This window comes from Podarcis tiliguerta, assembly GCF_965153285.1.
Source record: "Podarcis tiliguerta genome assembly, chromosome: 4".
In the NCBI taxonomy this organism is placed as follows: domain Eukaryota; kingdom Metazoa; phylum Chordata; class Lepidosauria; order Squamata; family Lacertidae; genus Podarcis; species Podarcis tiliguerta.
Genome location: NC_139537.1, coordinates 65,803,858 through 65,824,486, shown reverse-complemented (window position 1 = coordinate 65,824,486; position 20,629 = coordinate 65,803,858). Strand labels below are relative to the sequence as shown.

Sequence of the window (20,629 nt, the reverse complement as noted above, 5' to 3'; positions counted from 1 at the left end):
CCCCAGCCGGACTCTGGGCAGCTTACAGCACATAAGAAATTGTAAAACATTAAACATTAAAAATTTCCGGATACAGAGTTGCCTTCAGATGTCTTCTAAAAGTCAAATAGTTGTTTATTTCCTTGGCATCTGATGGGAGGCTGTTCCACAGGGTGGGCACCACTACCGAGAAATCCCTCTGCCTCGTTCCTTGTAACCTCACTTCTCACAGTGAGGGAACCGCCAGAAGGCCCTCGGAGCTGGACCTCAGTGTCCGGGCTGAACGATGGGGGTGGAGACGCTCCTTTAGGTATACAGGACCGAGGCCATTTAGGGCTTTAAAGGTCAGCAGCAACACTTTGAATTGTGCCCGGAAACGTACTGGGAGCCAATGCAGATCTCTCAGGACCAGTGTTATATGGTCTTGGCGTCCACTCCCAGTCACCAGTCTCACTGCCACATTCTGGATTAATTGCAGTTTCCAAGTCACCTTCAAAGGTAGCCCCATGTAGAGCGCATTGCGGTAGTCCAAGCGGGAGATAACTAGAGCATGCACCACTCTGGCGATACAGTCCGTGGGCAGATAGGGTCTCAGCCTGTGTACCAGATGGAGCTGGTAGACAGCTGCCCTGGACACAGAACTGATCTACACCTCCACGTAGAGCTGTGAGTCCAAAATGACTCCCAGGCTGTGGACCTGGCCCTTCAGGGGCACAGTTACCCCATTCAGGACCAGGGAGTCCTCTACACCCACCTGCCCCCTGTTCCTCCAAAACAGTACTTCTGTCTTGTCAGGATTCAACCTCAATCTGTTAGCCGCCTTCCGTTCTCTAGTCACCTCCAGACACTCACACAAGACGTTCAGTGCCTTCACTGGTTCTGATTTAAAAGAGAGGTAGAGCTGGGTATCATGCACATACTGATGAACACCCAGCCCAAACCCCCTGTTAATCTCTCCCAGCGGCTTCATATAGATGTTAAAAAGCATGGGGGAGACGATGGAGCCCTGAGGCACCCCACAATTGAGAGCCCAGAGGTCTGAACACTCATCACCCTGAGGAAGGAATGGAACCACTGAATAACAGTGCTCCCAGCTCTTCTAGCCGGTCCAGAAGGATGTCGTGGTCAATGGTATCAAAGGCCACTGAGAGATCCAGCAGAACTAGGACACAGCTTTTACCCTTGTCCCTAGCCCACCAGAGATCATCGACCAGCACGACCAAGGCAGTTTCAGTCCCATGATGCGGCCTGAATCCAGATTCGAAGGGATCTAAATGGTCTGCATCCTCCAGGCAGGTTGAGTCTGGGCCCCTGCCCCTAGGCCAGGTGGAAACGGCCTTTCAGGGAGTGGTCTTCAGCACTCATTCCCATCACTTTGTAGACTGCTTTTTGTAGATTGCTTGATCGTGTGACCCTAATTCTTTTTAAAATGCTATGTGGCACTATACATTTGTCACATTATTATTTCTATAGATTAAATTTTAACAGGCACTTGCTTTAATAAGATTACATCTGTTCTTGTTTGATTTTTTAAAAAGGAAAGCTGAGTATGTTGTCATTTAGAAACTAGTCATAAACCTTTTATCTACATTTCCAAGAAAGAATGTTTGTGAGTATTATGCATTCCTATGAAAGAAGAAATATCTGTGTGTTTTCCTATACTGAATTGTGTTTTCATAACTGGAGAGCTTGAATATCAGCCAAAACTACTTTACCAGAAATACGCATGGAATGTTAAGTAAACCCATGAAATGTTGTGCTTTTGTTTTTCACAAAACAGTAAAAATGTGTGCAGTTTCTTTCTGTATTAATAATGAACGAAGGGCACTAGCCAAATTTTCAAATAATTTTAATTTTTCAACACAAACTTTGTAATCAGGTTTTCCATGTTTAGCTCTAATAAACAAATCTGTGGCAAGGATTCAAAGAGCTACTTTGAGCATCTTTAGTGGGACATTTTTTGAAAAGCAGGTCTTGCTATATCACTGCTTTGCTGAAAATCCTTGTGATTTCAAAAGCAGTTTGCCCTGTGGCATAAGGAACCAGCATTTGAGAAGCGTAATATAAAGTTCGTTTGGATGTATAGAAGGCATTGCAAGGTGTTTTTTTAAAAATATTATTTCCAATTTCTTCTAACATAATTTAAATACTCTACCAACCCAGGAGCTAAATCGGGGTGAAAAACAGCAATGGGCTCCCTTAGCTCCTGACAACAGGCGGCTCATTTTCTTTTGCAGCCTGAAAGTAAAAATGTTTCTTTGCAGGCATGGCTTGGGTTCCATCTACATCTCACCAGGATTTGAGGTCACTGCCGATCAGGTGATTGATAGTGATTTCAGACCACTTTTGGCAGGGATGAGCTATGAAATTCCACACACACAACACACACACTATTACAGAAGTACTGATAGCATGCTAACACACATTAAATAATTGAAGGTTGCACCAAAATTCAGATGAAAATGAGAACCGTCTTCCTTGTTTGCAAACTGAATGAAGATGTTAGATGATGGCTTAGTGAAACTAGTATTGTATTTAAGCACCTGCTTAATTTGTAGCTGATACAGCTCTCTGTGTGGAAGTACATGCTGTACAGAGCTATGGGCTTGGAAACCTCAGAAGCTTCTCTTAAAACTTCAGAAGTGTGAAAGTCTCTCAATGATAAAAACAACCTTAATCAGTAATAGTTTTAATTGGCAAAATATGTGTAGTTTTCAACTAAATAAATGCATAAGCAGAGTGACTTCACTTGTACAACAGGACTTTTTCTTCCCTCTCCTTCCAAATTTGCCCCCCACTGTCCCCAAATATGCTTCGTATTTAGGGGGCATGCAGGAGGAAGAGAGGGGGAAGAGTCTAAATGAATGTCATTCTGCTTGCACCACTTAACACAGGTGTACCCAATGTGGACCTTCCAGATCTCCACTCGCACCTCCCTGACTATTGATAATGCTGAATGGGGCTAATGTGAGTGTAGTCCAACACATCTGGAGGTCACCTTGTAGCCTACCCTGGTCTCATATGCTTGTGCATGGAACAGGAGTTTTATTTCTCTCCTAACTGAGGTTGTTGGGATGAAGAAAACTTGGAGGATGCAGGGCACCAGGAGTGGAGTGATGTTTGACAGGACTGCGAACTCAGTTCTAGTACAGTGGTACCGCCAGTTGCAGTCAGGATCCGTTCCAGAGCTCTGGTTGGATCTCAAGGTTTCCACAGCTGGAGGTGCCTGTTCTGCACATGCGCGCAGCACAGTAGAGCGTTTTTGTACATACGCACAGCGTGGTAGAGCGCTTCTGCGCATGCGCATGTGGCGAAACCCGGAAAAATACTTCCGGGTTTGCTGCATGCGTATCCCAAAGGATACGTAACAAGAGGTGCACGGAAGTAGAGATACCACTGTATTGAAAACAATATTCTGAATTCAGTTTGTGCTTAAAGTAAGGTTACCAGACGTCCCTGTTTCCCGGGGACAGTCCCTGGATTTACAAATCAGTCCCCTGACAAAATCCTATCATTCCTATTGAAGTTGAAAAGTGTCCCTGGATTCATTGAAAAAAATCTGGTAACTTTAGCTTAGAGGCACCCTGTTCCTTAATGCTGAGAATACTGTTTTATCCCTTTTACACCTGTTTCTGGTTAGTTTATCCTGGGGTTCTAGTAAAACGTAGAAAATCCTGCCAGTGTGCCCACCTCTGCTTAAGAGGATGGGGGAAGAGATGGTGATAGATGCCAATTTAATACAGCTGTGGATTAGATGATGAAGAGTATTTTGCACAATTCCAGCTCTCTTTAAGTGTCATTCTTGTATATCCAAACTGTTTTGCAATGGAAATCATTCTTATTCTGGACTCCCTTTGTGCTAGGACACACTTCTCAAATTCTCATATGCCATTCAGGCACGAAACTGGTTAGGGAACTTGTTGTGAAAGTGGTGATTAATTTGATATGAATAACTTTATCTGTCATTCTGAATTTCACTTGAATATCCTGCTACAACATAGGCGAGCTTACAAAAACTGGTATGCAGTATTATTCGAGTTGTTTTCTCCAGTTCTAAGGATTTCATTTAGGATTTCATTTGCAGATAGATAGTAGAGTTCTAATGCTATAGCTAGATGACTTTTAAACTTATTTTTTAAAAACTATTAGTACAATAGACATACTTCAATTTCACCATCAAATAATGTGTTTCTGTGCTTCGTGTTCCTTCTTTTTAAAATAATACACTTATGTAGACTTTTTTAGCCACCAGGCCAAAAAACAACAAATAATAGTATATTGAAATAGTAACAAGATTTCAAAAAGCAAATAAAATGACATTTTTAGCTCTTTTAAAGATTCATTCTCCTTGGTGAATTCTCTTTGCACATGCTCCTTTTCTTTTACTGTTTTTGGAAACAGTTTTCTTAGCATTCAGGCTGTACACACAGCAGGGCACACTACTGAGCTTTCTCTCCTGCTGTGTGTAGAACATTTTAATGTGGGACAGAGACTGAAGACAAGAATCTCTGTCCTTTTTCATACTGAACTGAGTAGGGCCTACTTATGTAGCCATTTATATAACCAGAATCCAGTAAATTTTCCCGTGTGCTGGCAAGAGGGGAAGGAAATTGCGTAAGCCTGAGATGTATCTCTGCCTTGGCATATGTACAAGCTAGACATCAAAGATTTGTGTAAACTTGTCTGAATATTAAATGCAAATTTAAAAAATAAATAGGCTTTGATTTGACTTGAATGCTTAGGTTACATGCTTCAATATTTGAGAAACTATTTTTGTTAAGATTCACATCAAGCTGTTCATTTGCCTATGTCTTGTAAGCTAAATGAGCACATAGCGGGTTTTGCAAAATACTAAAAGGCCTGGAGACTGCAAAATTCTTTCATATAGGTTTTGCTCTGCAGCTTGTACTCTGAAATTAGTTTATAAATGTTTCAGAGGATTTATAGATGTATGGACAAAGTTCATGTATAGAAAACTGCAGTGAAGATGAGCCATTATTAAGCAGAAGGATGTTTTAAAGTTGAGAATCAATCACAGAGCATCTACAGTTCTGGTCTGGAAAATATGTGTCTGCCCATGGAAATGCATTTATTTTGCTTTTCCATGAATAAACCTTTCAAAATGCAGGATTGTAAATTTGTAGCTTAAATATTCCTTAAGTATGTATATAATGTATATTTAAAATACACTCTTGAGCTTGAAAAAGCTCTGTGGTGTCTACTTTTGGTGGAGACAGAAAAATTTATGAAAATATTTTTAAAATGTCTCATGTTTGTCACTATTTTTTTATTATCTAGGATGCCAGGATTACTCCCAGCTATTAAAAATGAATCCAGCTATATACATTTTACACACATACATCAGAGAAATCATAGTGCTCATAATATGGCAGGATTTCTATTTTTTGTTCTTCTTGCACTGAAACAGCTTTTCGGCACACTAATTTTGAATTTCGAAACCAATTGCTTAATAATTGAATATATTATTAAGAAGAGCCTAGGCAAGTGTTTTATCTGTAGATTCATGTTAATGTTTTATTGAACAAAGAGCACTATTCCATATTGGAAGGTTTTTCCACCTTTTCTTTTTCTGTATATTTCTTTAGCAGGACAGATTTGTTCTTTCTGGTATTCAGGTAAAGATACTATATGTAAAAGAAAGTCCAATACAGCATTTATAAGTTGTGGAATGAAAGGTATGCTTGCTCTAGTTCCTTCAGGAAGAATAGCAGACTACTTTCCATGTATCGGACAGCTATATACATACTGTTTCCATTTCCAAATCAAAATATTTCTCTTTCAGTTGGTGCCTTGGCAGTGGTGAGGAACCTTTTTCAGCCTCATAGGCTGCATGCCAGTGGTGGGTGGGACCAGAAGCAAAAGTAGAGGAGCAATGAATGTGACTTTTACCTTCGCACAGAGGTTTCTATATATACACATCCACCTCCTCCCCACATACGTAACTCTTCTTCATCCAAGCAAGCAAGAGGCACCACAGTTGAATGGCTTATTGCAGCAAGGAAGAAACATTCAAAGGTGGGAGCAGGGCAGGCAGGTGAGGGTGTGCCTAGGTTTGAGTCCCCTAGGTTTGAGGTCCTCAGCGCCTATCTTAGAGAGTACTTGCATGCTGGAAAAAGGACTTTTAGTGAGGTAGTTAAATAGTTGTGGCAGGCATTTTGATCCTGAGCTATGCTTTTTATTGCTAGGCATAATCACAGGCATTCACTACATCAGCAGAAGTCATAGCTTGCACAGATAAGATGCTTTGTACTTCTGATGATGGCAGATGCTTGTAAGTCTGTCTGGATAAATGAATTGCTGCAAACTATGAGCAACCCAAAATTACTGACAATCGGAGGCTAGTGGATATCTGTCTACAATAACTGCATGGCTTTGGCCAGGGACCTTGTGATGTCAAACAACACCGGGTCTGGGACAGAACCCTGCGGCAGCTCACTTGTCACTTCTTTCCAGGATGACAAGGAACCATTGGTGAGCATTCTTTGGGTTTGATCAGTCAACCAGTTACAAATGCACCAAATAATACCACCGTCTAGCCCACATTTTACCAGCTTCTACACAAGAATATCATGAGGGACTTTGTTGAAAGCCTTACTGAAGTTAAGATACATCACATCCACAGCATTCCCCTGATCCATTAAGAAATAAGATTAGTCTAGCATGACTTGTTTTTGAGAAACCCGTGCTGACTCTTAGCAATAACAGCATCCTTTTCTAATTGCTTACATACCGACTATTCCATTAATTGATTAGGTGTTTTGATATGGACAGCTTTCTCCAACTCTGTATCGTTATAGACAAAAAAGCACTGCTCTAACATTCCTAGCTGCATATGCTGCATATCGTTAAGAGAAGCTGGTAAAGTGAAAAAGTATTAAATTTATATAGACCGTATTTTTCGCCCCATAGGACGCACTTTTCCCCCTCCAAAAATGAAGGGGAACTGTGTGTGCGTCCTATGGGGCGAATGCAGGCTTTCGCTGAAGCCTGGAGAGCGAGAGGGGTTGGTGCGCATCGACCCCTCTCGCTCTCCAGACTTTGCGCGGCTCTCTGCAAGGTGTGGGAGCCCGGTGCTGGGCTCCCGCAGCTTGCGGAGAGTTGCCTGCATGCTGAAGGCTGGGCGCGCTTTGCTCAGTGCACCCAGACCTCGCGCAGCTCTCTGCAAGGCGCCGGAGCCCAGTGCTTGCGGAGAGTTGCCTGTTCTGGGGGCTGGGGGCGGGGAAAGCTCGGGCTTCCCCTGCCCCAGCCCCGCGCCTGGGGGGGAAATAAAATTCCCCCCCCAAAAAAACTAGGTGTGCCTTATGGGATGGTGCGTCCTATAGGGCGAAAAATACAGTATATATTTGTATGATGTATTGGTAAAGTTCGCAAAAGGATTTTAATTCTGAAACTAAATGTTCTGTGTCTCTGGATTTATAGCTGATATGACATAAAAACATGTTGGTGTAAGGGTGTTGCCAGTTAAAATATTCAGCTGTTACAACATTTCCAGACTGGCATCCAATTTTAGTACACCCAGAAAATAATTATGCAAATAGCAGTACTTGACCATATTTTGGATGTGGTGTGCTCGGTGGATATTTTTTTGCATGCATTTGTCTTGGTATGCAAACTTGAAATATTATTGCTATCTTTTGAAAGAGACTATGACATAATGCTTGATGAAACCTTTGGTGCAAAGTGCTATGCATAGTATTTAATTCATTTGCTGGCCTTTTGTACCTTTTGGTTAAGAAGAAATTTAATGTTTCTAAACTTGCAAATTTACCTTGTCAAACTGTCAATTTTAAGATTTCTGTAGGGGTTTTTGTAGCTGTGCCATTCTTAACAAAATGTATCAGATCTGAAAAAATATTGTATATGTTTGTGTTTAGTTCCAGTTAGCGTAAAATTTTTCATATCTTCTCACAGTGATGGAACCTTTGCAAGGGCCATTTTAGGGTGCGGATATTATTTCCCTATATTGTACCACCTCAATTGTTTGATAGCATTGCTAGCTTGAACAAAAGCATGAGCTTTACAGCTAGCAGTTCCTAGAGAGGTACACAGTAAGCTAGGATGCCACCCATCAAATGGTTTACCAAATTCATTAGTTCAAATTGAAGTACAAATTGCAGTGTTCAAATATCCCCAGGTGCCAGGCACGTTTTGTGTCTGGCACAGGTCCAATTGCGACCACGTGAAGATCTCTGGGTGCCAGGTTGGAGACTGATATCTCCATCTGGCTGGCCCCTCTCCAGCTTTTTTGAGCAGGTAAGCAGAAGAGCTTATTTATTGCATCTCAGACCCAGGGCCATGCCCTACTATGTGGCCAGGTTGCCTGCGAAGTTCATGATTATCATTGGCACACACCATCTTAATATCATACTGTCTTGACCTATGCTTTCTCTGTCTTCCAAAACTTTTAGAAGACGGCTGAAAGCAACCTTGTATTGGGACGTTTTTATGTGTTGGAAGCCACCCAGAGTGGCTGGGGCAACCCAGCTAGATGGGTGGGGTGTTGTTATTGTTGTTGTTGTTGTTGTTGTTGTATCTTCCACCCCCCTTTTCTTCAAGGAGTACCTGGCTTATCCCACTCCTTAATTAATCCCTACAGTAATTCTGTATGGTAGGTTAAGAGGCTGCAGCTGGCCCAAGGTCACCAGGTGAGCTTCATGATTGAGTGGCAAGTTGAAGCCGGATCTCCCAGGTCCCTTAGCACTATACCACATTGGATTCTGCTATAGAGGAGCTATATAAATTAAGTAGTCAGTTTTACATAGTTACTGGAAGGAGTTTTCTGTAGGTTGAGGACTCTCAGTGAAATACTTCTATGTGGGATATGCTATAGAGATTTAAGTTATTTCATTTATCATTCTTCCGGCAATGTATAACTCACAGAAAAATGCCAATAAGCAGCTGATGTCTAAGGACAAATTTTGTTTGTTGGTAATCACTATTGAAGAGAGTTCTTGGTACTGATCCTTTTTTAAAATACAAACATAGGAAGCTGATATACTGACTAAACATTTCTGAAGTTTGGAAACTACAAGGGAAATAATCAGAGGAAACGGAAATGTCTATTTTAAGCTTAATGATACTTGGCTTGAGGGGGGAGGGTAGCACTGGCGGTGGGGGAACAGAATGGAACTGTGGCTAATATTGGATCCTATGAAAATAAGCTCTCTGTAGAAGTATTCTAAATTACCATTTAGAATAATAGAATCATAGAATTGTAAGGTTCAAAGGGATCACCCTTTTCCCTGCAAAGCAAGAATCTTTTGCCCAATATGGGGCTCAGACCCACAATCTAGAGGTTAAGAGTCTCATGCCCTATCCACTGAGCTGTATTGATCTCCCTAGCTTAGGTTTTTCAGTGGATTTCATTTTCAGCAATGTTCTCTATGATAATGTAAATGCATAATTGTGATGGTATAATTCGTTGAGGAATGTAGCTCCTAGTGGCTGACAACATTTTCATATATTTAAGAATAATAATGTAGAATGCTGGAAAAGTAAACCTTTTTTTCCTCATGAGGTGCCAATGGAGAAAAGTAGATGAACTTGGTATTACAATTTCTTTTTCTTTTTCTCCTTTTAAAAAAAGCAATATTAAAGTTTTGAGCCCTTATAGTTGCACTACTTACATAAATTGGAATTCTAATATAGATATACATTGTTAGTTTTGTTTAATACTTCCCTACACAAGAACATTTACAACTGTGTTAAAAATGAAAGAAAAATAGGCTTTGTGTCAAGTGGAACGTATGTTAATTTCATACATCATGCAACATAAATAGCTGCTTTTTTCAGCTGGCAGGGTTTATGGTAGGCACATTCAGTAAAGCAGCTAGTTGGAGACCAACAAATGTGCACTAGTTCTATTCATGAATGTGCCTAGATATATAGAGAGCCAGTGTGGTGTAGTGGTTAAGAGCGGTAGATTTGTAATCTGGGGAACCGGGTTCGCGTCTCCGCTCCTCCACATGCAGCTGCTGGGTGACTCTGGGCCAGTCACACTTCTCTGAAGTCTCTCAGCCCCACTCACCTCACAGAGTGTTTGTTGTGAGGGAGGAAGGGAAAGGAGAATGTTAGCCGCTTTGAGACTCCTTAGTGTAGTGATAAAGCGGGATTTCAAATCCGAACTCTTCTACTCTTCTAGATATATATGTGAAGCCCCATTGTGGCTTACATGGTGGGTGTTGTAAGTTGATGGTGTTGATTGGGAACAGTGGTGATCCATAACAAGCCATTAACAAGGATTGAGACAATAAGCCATAGGTGCTTCCATTATGTGTTTAGCATTTGTATGATCCTACTTTGGAAGGAAGGTGGAATAATGTGTACAGGTGGAACAATGCCTATTTATGTAGTAACAGCTGGCCGGATTCTTTGGAAAACAATATTGCGCCCATAGCAGAGGCATAGCTTGACTCCGGCTTTCCCCTTAAGTCTGGAATGTATTGGAATGTATTGCCAGACAGGCTGTAGTTGCAAAGGTGAAGGAAGTTATAATAGTGCCTCCAGCACTGAAATGTTACTTGGGGAAAAAAGCACAGTAAGCAGCTCTTCCTGTGAATAACTTTGTTTCCCTCTTCTGATAGTGTAGCTGCCAAGTTCACAAAAGAGAATATTTCAAAAATGTCAGACAAATACATAAAATCAGAAGCCTAACATTTTGTCATTGTGATTTATGCATACCTTTATATGGACAGTAAATGTGCTGCAACCAATAATTCATAATATAAAAATACAAGTGCTGTTGGGGAAATTGCTTGTTAAATATTTGAGCTAGTACGTAACCTGTGCTTAATAACAGAAAAGTTTTGTCTTTCAGTTCTTCCAGAAGCAAATGTAGTGTTAATAGTGATGCAACTTCAGTCCGACGTTGTTTTTTTAAAGATAGGTGTATTCTTTTGTTCCATTTGTGTATTTGTTAGAATTTTATTAGTGAAGACATGTCAAAAACTATTGCTTTTCTTGGCACTATCAAGAGACAATCTTGATAAACAGCCTGCACGCGCTTGTCACCTTGGAGCCTCTTAATTAAACACTTCTCAAAATACTTTTTAAAACTGATGTAGCAAATCTTTTGTCTGTCTGGGTATCTGTGTGCAAGAGAGATCTGCAGGTTGCTTCATCAACCCGCAATGGCATCTCTGCACAGGGCCAATTATTCCCTCAATGAGAGCGAGCATTTGTGGTGAGTCTGCTGACTTGGTAATTTAAAATAAGAGTTGAGTTGCTAGTCTTTGGTTAAAGGATTTTCCATGCAGATTCTGCAGTATCCTTTAGGCTTTTCTTGCTGCTCAGCTGGAATGCTAAGCAGTGTGGTGAAGGCTCGCTGTGTCTGAATGCGATACGAAACCAGGGACGGAGAACTTGTGACTCTTCAGGTGTTACTGGGCTCTCAAATTTCATTAGACCCAGCCCCATGGCCAATAGACAGAGATGACTGGGACTGTAGCCAGCAACTTATGGAAGGTGACAGGTTTTCCATCCCTGTGCTAAACTATAGTTCAGCATGATCTGCATGAGCCTCACCTGATCTCATTGTCCCCTGTCCTCCTTTGCAGAGGGTGGTTTGGGTGTTTTTGCCAAACCACAGCTTAATTGTTTTTTTAAAAAATCAACTTGAAATCATGGTTTTAAAATTAATATGAACACAGTGAACAGACAGCTGACTGGAGAAAGGAAAGAGAGTGGAAACAGGAAAGTGTCTTATCAGATCAGTCAGTAAAGTATTGAGTAGGGTAGAGATGTAGTGAGTGACTTGCCAAATAATACAAGAGCAGAAATCTGGTCCATAGTGGAGACCTGGCAAAGCCATAAGAGACCTATTGGGTTTCTTTGAAGTCTGACTCTGAACCAAACAATACACAGACACCCCACACATCTGGGGTAGAATTAGGCAGTATTCCTTGCAGCCGTGAGTAATGGTGAATCCCAGACACTCCCAAGTTAGTGGGAAAACATGATTGGGAAGTTGAAAACAAAATACTGTAAAATCAATTACCATAACACAGGAACTTTGAAACGCTGTAGATCTTTCTTGTAGACAGTAGGTTCAGGAAAGATTTCTCACTTAGAAAGGAAGAGCTGAAATCATTGTTTAGAGCAGGAATGGGCAACCTGTGATCATCCGTCATGTGGCAGGTTGCTGGTTCCCCCATCCCTGATGTAGAGCAACAGAGACTTGTATCATGACAAATCAACCAATATTCCTACCTTTGTTGTAATTGTCAGGGTGGAAGGGATGCTTGCTAATTCTCCCCAAGCCTTTGACAATGTATGTGAGTCAATTTTAAATATGAAAATATGCAATTGGAAATGTTCTTTCTGTTTTTTACTAGAAAAGTAAAAAGTTTCTAGTTGTTAGATATGTCTTCTTTTAGCTTGAAACTAAAACTTGCAAGCATTTTCTGCAAAAATGTATGATGTGAAAATGCTTGAACAATGTTGATAAATCATATCTGTCCACAGCCATTGCTACAAATAAAACTGCATGTAAAGGCTCAAGTTGATGTATGTTGTAGGTTTTGATGATGTGAAATTAGGGTATTTTACAAATGACTGCATTTGTTATAAAAAAATCTTTAATGTCAGTAAATGTTTCACTTCTAGATTTTAAAAGAAAACAAACTCACTTTCTTGTGCATTGATATTTCTAAAACAAAAACAAAAAACAAACCATATACTAGGCTCAATTTGTAATAGCAATGAATTTCAATACAGTCCTTTTTGTTAGAGGAAAAACCTGTAGGGCTACATACCACAATAATTAAACTGTTAAGCTTAGAATGCAAAAAGAAAATCTTGCCTCTCTTGTTCTACAAGATATCTTCCAATATCCACCTCTTGAAATAGTATGTGCTTCATCCAACCAGTACTAGCTTCAATGTTCAAAGTCTTGGTGCAGGAATGGGGAACCTGTGGCTTTCCTGATGTTGCTGGACAACATCTCCCATTATTCTCATCTTTTGGCCAAGTTGGTTGTGACTGATGAAACATGGATTCCAACAGCAACAGGAGATGCACAGGTTCCCCATCCTTGCTCTCTAAGGCTTTCCCCAAATTACAACTTCTATAGGCAACTGTAGTGTCACTTAGCTGAACGCTTCACTTTTAACCCATTTCCATTTTTCCTGCTATTTATAGGATTACAAAGCCATTGACATTTGCTGACTGTGTTGGCGATGAACTGCCTTTAGGATGGGAAACTGTTTACGATCAACAGATTGGTGTTTATTACATGGACCATATCAATCGTAAGTAAAAGGATTTTTTTTTTAAATGCCTTGGAACTAATGCAGTTAAATTTTTTTATGCACCCATAAGCCTAAATTAATGCACATAAGTAATTTCTATAGAAATGTATTTAGGAGCACTGTATTGGGCAAGGCTAAAACATAATGAAACAGTTCTGACAACATGAAATATGTTAATGGCTCCCATGAGCTCAGGTTATCTTTGTGTAATTTGATGTAAAGTTTCTGAGATATAAGGTAGGTGTATTTGACGGAGGTGTGACAGTGAAATAAGATGGACAACCTTTATAAACACAACTGCTTGGATCTCTTTTCATGGCTCAGTATAATTCATTTCTTCTGAAGTTATTTGAAAACAAGAGTGGATGTTTCTGACCTCTTGCAGACTTGCTAGAGAAGGTGCAAGGAAGAGGCTCATGCACATAATGCTAAACGGTGGTTTTTCGTTGCATCCAAATCAGGCAGTTGAAGGCTAGACTACATATTTTAGAAATAACTGTCTTCAAATTAGAAGTCAGTATAGATGTGGAGGCCTGCCAGTTTTGTAGGTTGCAAATTGGTGTGTTAGTATGATGATTGTGTATTTTGCCACTTTACAAATCTGAGCACCTTTTTCCCCCTTGTCAGAACTCACACAGATTGAGGACCCAAGAGAGCAGTGGAGAAGAGAGCAGGAGCGCATGTTGAAGGAATATTTAATTGTTGCCCAGGAAGCACTTAATGCCAAAAAAGAAATCTACCAAATTAAGCAGCAGCGTTTTGAGCTAGCACAAGAAGAATATCAGCAGCTGCATAAAATGTGTGAGGATGACAGTCGCTCTTATGCCAGCTGTAAGTTTACCTTTAATCTCCAAATGGTTCATATTTGAATGTTTTGAGTGATACTTTAAATGTTTTGTGGTTTGTATTTGTATTATTGTATGTTCTTAACCAGGGGTCAGCAAACTCTTTCAGCCGGGGGCTGGTCCACTGTCCCTCAGACCTTGTGGGGGGCAGGACTATATTTTGAAAAAAAAAAATGAACGAATTCCTATGCCCCACAAATAACCCAGAGATGCATTTTAAATAAAAGCACACATTGTACTTGTGTAAAAACACCAGGCAGGCCCCACAAATAACCCAGAGATGCGTTTTAAATAAAAGGAGACATTCTACTCATGTAAAAACATGCTGATTCCCAGACCATCCGCAGGCCGGATTTAGAAGGCGACTGGGCCGGATTCGGCCCCCGGGCCTTCGGTTGCCTACCATGGGTAAAAAGTTTGCTGACCCCTGTATTAACAATCCAGGTTTCCCTTTGCAGGGAAGGGCAGGATCCAAAAGTAAAAATACAACAAAAAATTGTAACAGGAAACGAATAATTTTGTTTCCATTCAGAATCTTCAAAAATTAAGGGCCTAACTCGATTCTGTGTACAGATACATGTATGTGGAATGATATCTAGCAGGTTTTTTGTTTTTTGTTTTAAAAAAGAAAAGCTGCTTTAGAAGGCTACTATTGGGAACATTTGCTTTTATTAGTATTGCCTTTAATAATTCATTGATTTATTATTTTCTGAAAGCTGCCTTAGTCAAGCCAGTTTTACACTTTGCAGGCTAAGTTGAAGTTTCTGAGCTTTATTAAGAAACCATCTTACATGTGGAAAATTTGAGAAACATGATATAATGCTGTTATTTATTCATCCTGTCTGTGGAATTCAGAATATGGTGGCGCTATTTAAATTATAAATGGTTTGGATCAAAAGCAGTCAAGTCATATTACGTACCATGAAATAATGTGAAAAGTTAGCAATACCTAACTTAGCTATCATTGATTCAAAAGGCACTAAGTGCAACTAACTTGCTCCAGTTCCAATCCAGTGATAAATTTGCATCATGCAACTTTGTGTGGCATGAAAAGCTTGATTTATATATTGTTGAGGCAGGGAATATATGCACAACAAATTGTTTATATCTTCAGTGTGGCTTTCTGTTTTTATTTGGTTTAATACCAGCCCTCCAAATATGGCATTGCAACTTTTTCTCTAAACTCTAAGGATTTTAAATATCAGGTAGTGCTCTGTTGGGTGAGTGCTGTTGTTAAGCTAAAAACCAACTACAGTGGTATCTCGGGTTAAGTACTTTATTCGTTCCGGAGGTCCATTCTTAACCTGAAACTGTTCTTAACCTGAAGCACTACTTTAGCTAATGGGGCCTCCTGCTGTCACCGTGCCGCCGGAGCACGATTTCTGTTCTCGTCCTGAAGCAAAGTTCTTAACCCGAGGTACTATTTCTGGGTTAGCGGAGTCTGTAACTTGAAGCGTATGTAACCTGAAGCGCATGTAACCCGAGGTACCACTGTAGTATGTTTTGATCTCCCACTTGCGTATCTGTGAATTAGGGCATCAGAGTATTTAATAAAGAGAAAACTTAACATTACAAGTTAAAACTTCAAATGTGCTGGCAAACAGCATTTTATCCAGAATCTCAAAGGTCAGGAATTCAAGTTTCACACTAGGGATGTGATTCAGAGGGTCCTTTTGTATGTGTGATGGCTGTGCAGGGTATGAGTATTCTGCTTGGTAAAAATTAAAAGAGAAAATCCCACACATTTAAAGCAGCTCAGTGATCAGTATTATTTTCATTTTAAATTATCACTCATGGCATACAACTTTTGAGAAATCTAACAAAACTTCTATAATTCTTTAACAAAGGTTTAAAACTTCGTTCACTACACATCTCTTGTGTACATGGCACCAAGCATGTCAGAAATAGAATCAGGAAAAACAATTTAGTTGTAATTGATGCTTTACAGTATGAGTCATTCTGTTTTTATAAAAAAAAAATTTCCGTAGTTTTCAAAACTGACAGAAATTTCAAAAAGCTTGATTTTCTTTAGCTATTGAAGCTTACAAATACATATTTTAATGTTTGCTTGGCATAAATATTACAGAACCAAGTCCTGTATTTTTCTTCATTAATTTGATTCTTGAGCCCAGAAAAATACATTGCTTGTAACAGAAAGGTTTAAACAGAAACGGCTTCCTTGCTTTTTCTTAAAATATGTGTAAAATGCTAATTTACTTCTCACTTCTGAAAATGCTAATAGAGAAGGTGATTTTCCTTGACTGAATGTTATTTTAATAAGCTGTTTAACATACATATGCTTTTTTCAGAACCGTGTACCATTGAATGCAATATAGGCTTGCATTAATTTTATTTCTAAAGATTAAATTCTACTATTTGCACTGGAATACAGTAGTTGTGAAAAGCTTGCTATTTACCTTTTACCAATATGCCAAATGGCATTGGATAGAATCTTAAAAGCATTTAAAATACTTTCCTCTTTCATACATACTATAACAACTGTATTGGTTGTTTTGTTAGGTGGCACAGCGACAGTCCTTCCTGTTCTTAGTTGTATCTCATAGGGGAGATACATATTAATCAGTCTAAATCTTTAAATTAAATTTATAATTTGTACTATGAAAAACAAATGGCATACACTTGCCTCAGTATTTGATTTTGCAGGAACAGAAGTATTACAGTTCATCTAGCAACGAAGGTTTTTCAGGTAGAAGAACAGTCATAATGCATATAATCCAAATTATGTGTGCAGATATCAATGAGATAAAATAGTTTCCTTGGCCCATTTCTTTAACTGGCATGTGTAACTATGTTCCCTAGTTTGTTTGGGTGAGCCCAGGTTTAGTGTTAATCCAGGAGCAGTTCATATGGCTATTTAGAAGATGGATTTCATTACAAAGTGACTTCTTCCCTTAATATTCATGTGGTAAAGCTGCTATGTGTATTATTATTATTATTGTTGTTGTTATTATTACTACTACTACTACTATTTGCATTGCCTACTTGTCCTATGTGATAAGGTGCCAACAATGTGAAAGTACAGTATAAAAATCATTTAAAACCTTTTGCAATAAAAATACAGTCATACCTCAGGTTGCGAACACTGCAGGTTGCGTGTTTTCGGGTTACGGACCACGCCGAACCTGGAAGTACTGGAATGGGGTACTTCCGGGTTTCGGCGCACGCGCAGACGCACAAAATGATGTCAAGCGCATGCGTCGAAACGCCGAATTGTGTCAAGCGCATGCACAGACACAGCGCTGTGGGTTGTGAACGTGCCTTCCGCACGGATCACGTTCGCAAACTGAGGTATGACTGTATGGTGTTTCCTAAAAATATGTTCCAACACATGTCAAATGCTTTCATATGATAAAATTACAAGTACTGTGTCCTCTAAACTCAGAATGTTGGATCCAGCAACATACAAGCAACATTCCACCCCCCGCCCACTCCAGAATGGCTCCAATGGATTTCCTAACCTTTTGGTGTAGATTTTGAGAGGATGTTGCAGGGGAGAGGGAAGGGTTGGTTCCATTGTTCAAGTGGAATTCTTCTTTGTGAGTAGAATCCATAAGTTCTATCTGATAGTGCTGAACCACTCATCAGAAACTAATTCAATTGATACCACTCAGTATAACAAAATCTCTTAACACAGCTTACATAAAAACAAACACGCCATGTAAAATTTCCTATAAACAGAATAAAAAGGAAACTATATAGCACAAATAAAGCTGAGTCGTGTACAAAACAGAATTGAAAAGCTAGTCATATACTGTACTTTATGAAGTTTTTCCAGAGTACTTTCAATGTGGATTTTTTTTTTTTTTAAAGTAACACAGCACTCCTCACGAATCCCATGGTGGGTTGTGGCTAATGACCACATTCTAGTATGCCTGTGATGAATTCTGCTCATTACAAAAGTGCATACACAAAAACTACTATATATTACCAAAATATGAATTAAATGCAAGCAGAATGTAATTTACTGTCAGACTATCATAGAATTGTAGAGGGGGACTCTGAGGATCGACTAGTGCCTTAGACACAGTATTAAAATATGGTGGAAAAAATACGTACATATGCATAACAATGTACAAGACATAATTCATTTTGTTTAATCTGTATTACCAGAGGAAGAATATGAATCAAAAGGGGATATTACCATATGCCTATGGTATGTTTTGTGTTGGCAGTCAACATCCATTATTAAATGTCATGTATATACATGTATATACATTGTATATACAATGTCCTGTATTTACTGTATATAGGATATTTTAGGTTAGTACTTTTGTATCCAGCAGACAACAAGAACTATGACCACAAAAGAAACAATTTTACATTTTTTTCATCCATGTCCCTAGCATTCAATTAAGCAGATTATTTTGGGGCAGGTAAAGAGAATGTATTTGAAAGCGTTGATCTTGAAAGCAATACAAAACTTGTCGAAGGGAATTTTGTTAAATGGTTAATGGTAATTCACTAGGTTTCATTAAATGCAAAAAAAAAAAAAAAAATCTGTTGCCTCTCAACTGTTTTTTGCATAACTCAAAATAAATACAGGTGTCCCCCCCCCCCCCACATATAAGTTACAAAATTATGTGTTTTAAACTCTCCATTTCTTTGTAGGATAGACTATAAGACTGCTTGTCCTGATTTATGGTATGCATTGGTATTAGTTGAACTGATTGATGTCTTCAGGTAGACAACTTGTTTCCACTTTAGCTACAGAGGAGTAAGTGGAACAAGTGAAGCTTAAGATCTGGCTGTTAAACATTTAGTTTACAATGCACTTAATGAACTACTTCTAGTGTTTTGAAAATTAAGACATTTTCTGTTTGTTCAGCATTCTCTGGATTTTCAACCAATACCAAATACGACCCATGTCAGATTAAAGCAGAAATAGCAAGTAGGCGTGACAGAGTGAGTAACCATTTTCTAATACTTCATGCTGAAAATAATCAGTGTCACCTCTTCTTCTTCACTCTATAAGCTTTCTTTGTGTTTTTGCATTTCAGCTTTGCCTTAGTGAACTAATTCTAGTGGAAAACTTGACTCCAGCTCCCTGCAACTACCCAAACTCTTTATTGTTTTTAAAGGTTATATGCTCTCTTTTAAAAAAACAACAACAGAATCATCACACCACAAGTTCTATCTAAATTTTGCAGATCATGTTTATTGAGAGATATATTTGTTAGCTGCCACTGTGAATTACTTAATTGCAGAACATGTACCGTATTTTTCGCCCCATAGGACGCACTGGCCCATAAGGCGCACCTAGGTTTTTTTTGGGGGGGGGGAATAAAGGGGGAAAAATTATTTCCCCCCCAGGCGCAGGGCTGGGGCGGGGGAAGCTCGGGCTTCCCAGCCCCCAGAACAGGCAGCTCTCCGTAAGCCGTGGGAGCCCAGCGCCGGGCTCCCATGGCTTGCGGAGAGCTGCTCGAAGTTTGAAGCCTGGGCGTGCTGAGCTCAGCTCGCCCAGGCTTCGGCATGCAGGCAACTCTCCGCAAGCCGTGGGAGCCTAGCGCCGGGCTCCCACGGCTTGCGGAGAGCTGCGCGAAGCCTGGAGAGCGAGAGGGGTCGGTGCGTACCGACCCCTCTCGCTCTCCAGGCTTCAGCGAAAGCCTGCATTCGCCCCATAGGACGCACACACATTTTTCCTTTATTTTTGGAGGGGGAAAAATGTGTCTTATAGGGCGAAAAATACGGTATATTAAAGTCGGATACCTTCAGTGGTAGGGTAGGGAGTGGCAATGGCTCAGTGACAGAGTGCATGCTTTTGTGCAGAAAGAAATCCCTATTTCGGTCTGAAACATGGGAGAGCTGCTGCCAGCCAGCAGTAGAATTGCTGAATTGAGCAATGGCCTGATTTCGTATGAGGCAGCTTTGCATGCTCCTTATTGAGTTGTAATACCCTAGGGTAGTGATGGCCAAACTTGGCCCTTCAGCTGTTTTGGGACTACAGCTCCCATCATCCCTGGCCACGGGTCCTGTTAGCTAGGGATGATGATGAGTTGTAGTCCCAAAACATCTGAAGGGCCAAGTTTGGCCATCACTCCCCTAGGGGCATTGGGAATGGAGCAAAATGGAAGATGTTCTGGCTGCCATTAACAATACGATATGCTCCCATATTGGGCTGAGTTGAGTTGAGTAATGGAGGTAGTATATTGTATCTGAGCTTATACTTTAGGTTGCATGTAACTCTTTACAGTAAGCAATAAAATATAGACGGAAACTGACACGATATATCATAGCAATGTTAAGCACTACAAACATGTTCCTAAATTGCAAGTTCTTTTCATTCACCTATATTGAGAGAATGGTTATCAACTTTCCAAAGACTCTGGATAATGAAATATATCTTTTTAAAGGGTGGATGCATTTGAGTTAGCTATTTTTTATGTGACCAGTCCTAAAAACAAAACTTAATCAGGGGTATTTGTTCTGTGTGTATACATAGAAAAATTTAACTTTTTAAGTAGTCTTCCTGAGATCAGTTGGTGTTTTCCTAAGTTCTTTACTATTTATAGTGGTAAA

At 39.8% G+C, this 20,629-nt stretch overlaps 1 protein-coding gene across 4 annotated transcripts in view; it reads left to right on the top strand.

Annotated features, from left to right (window-relative positions):
* WWC3 (WWC family member 3) overlaps positions 1-20,629 on the top strand; it is a 57,818-nt gene that overhangs the window by 5,057 nt on the left and 32,132 nt on the right. For all 4 annotated transcript variants that reach the window (XM_083437433.1, XM_083437431.1, XM_083437432.1 and 1 more), the window contains exons 2-4: positions 13,138-13,247; positions 13,875-14,078; positions 18,939-19,015. In XM_083437433.1, coding sequence (XP_083293559.1) covers positions 13,138-13,247; positions 13,875-14,078; positions 18,939-19,015 — 391 coding nt within the window. The remainder of the gene's footprint in view (positions 1-13,137; positions 13,248-13,874; positions 14,079-18,938; positions 19,016-20,629) is intronic.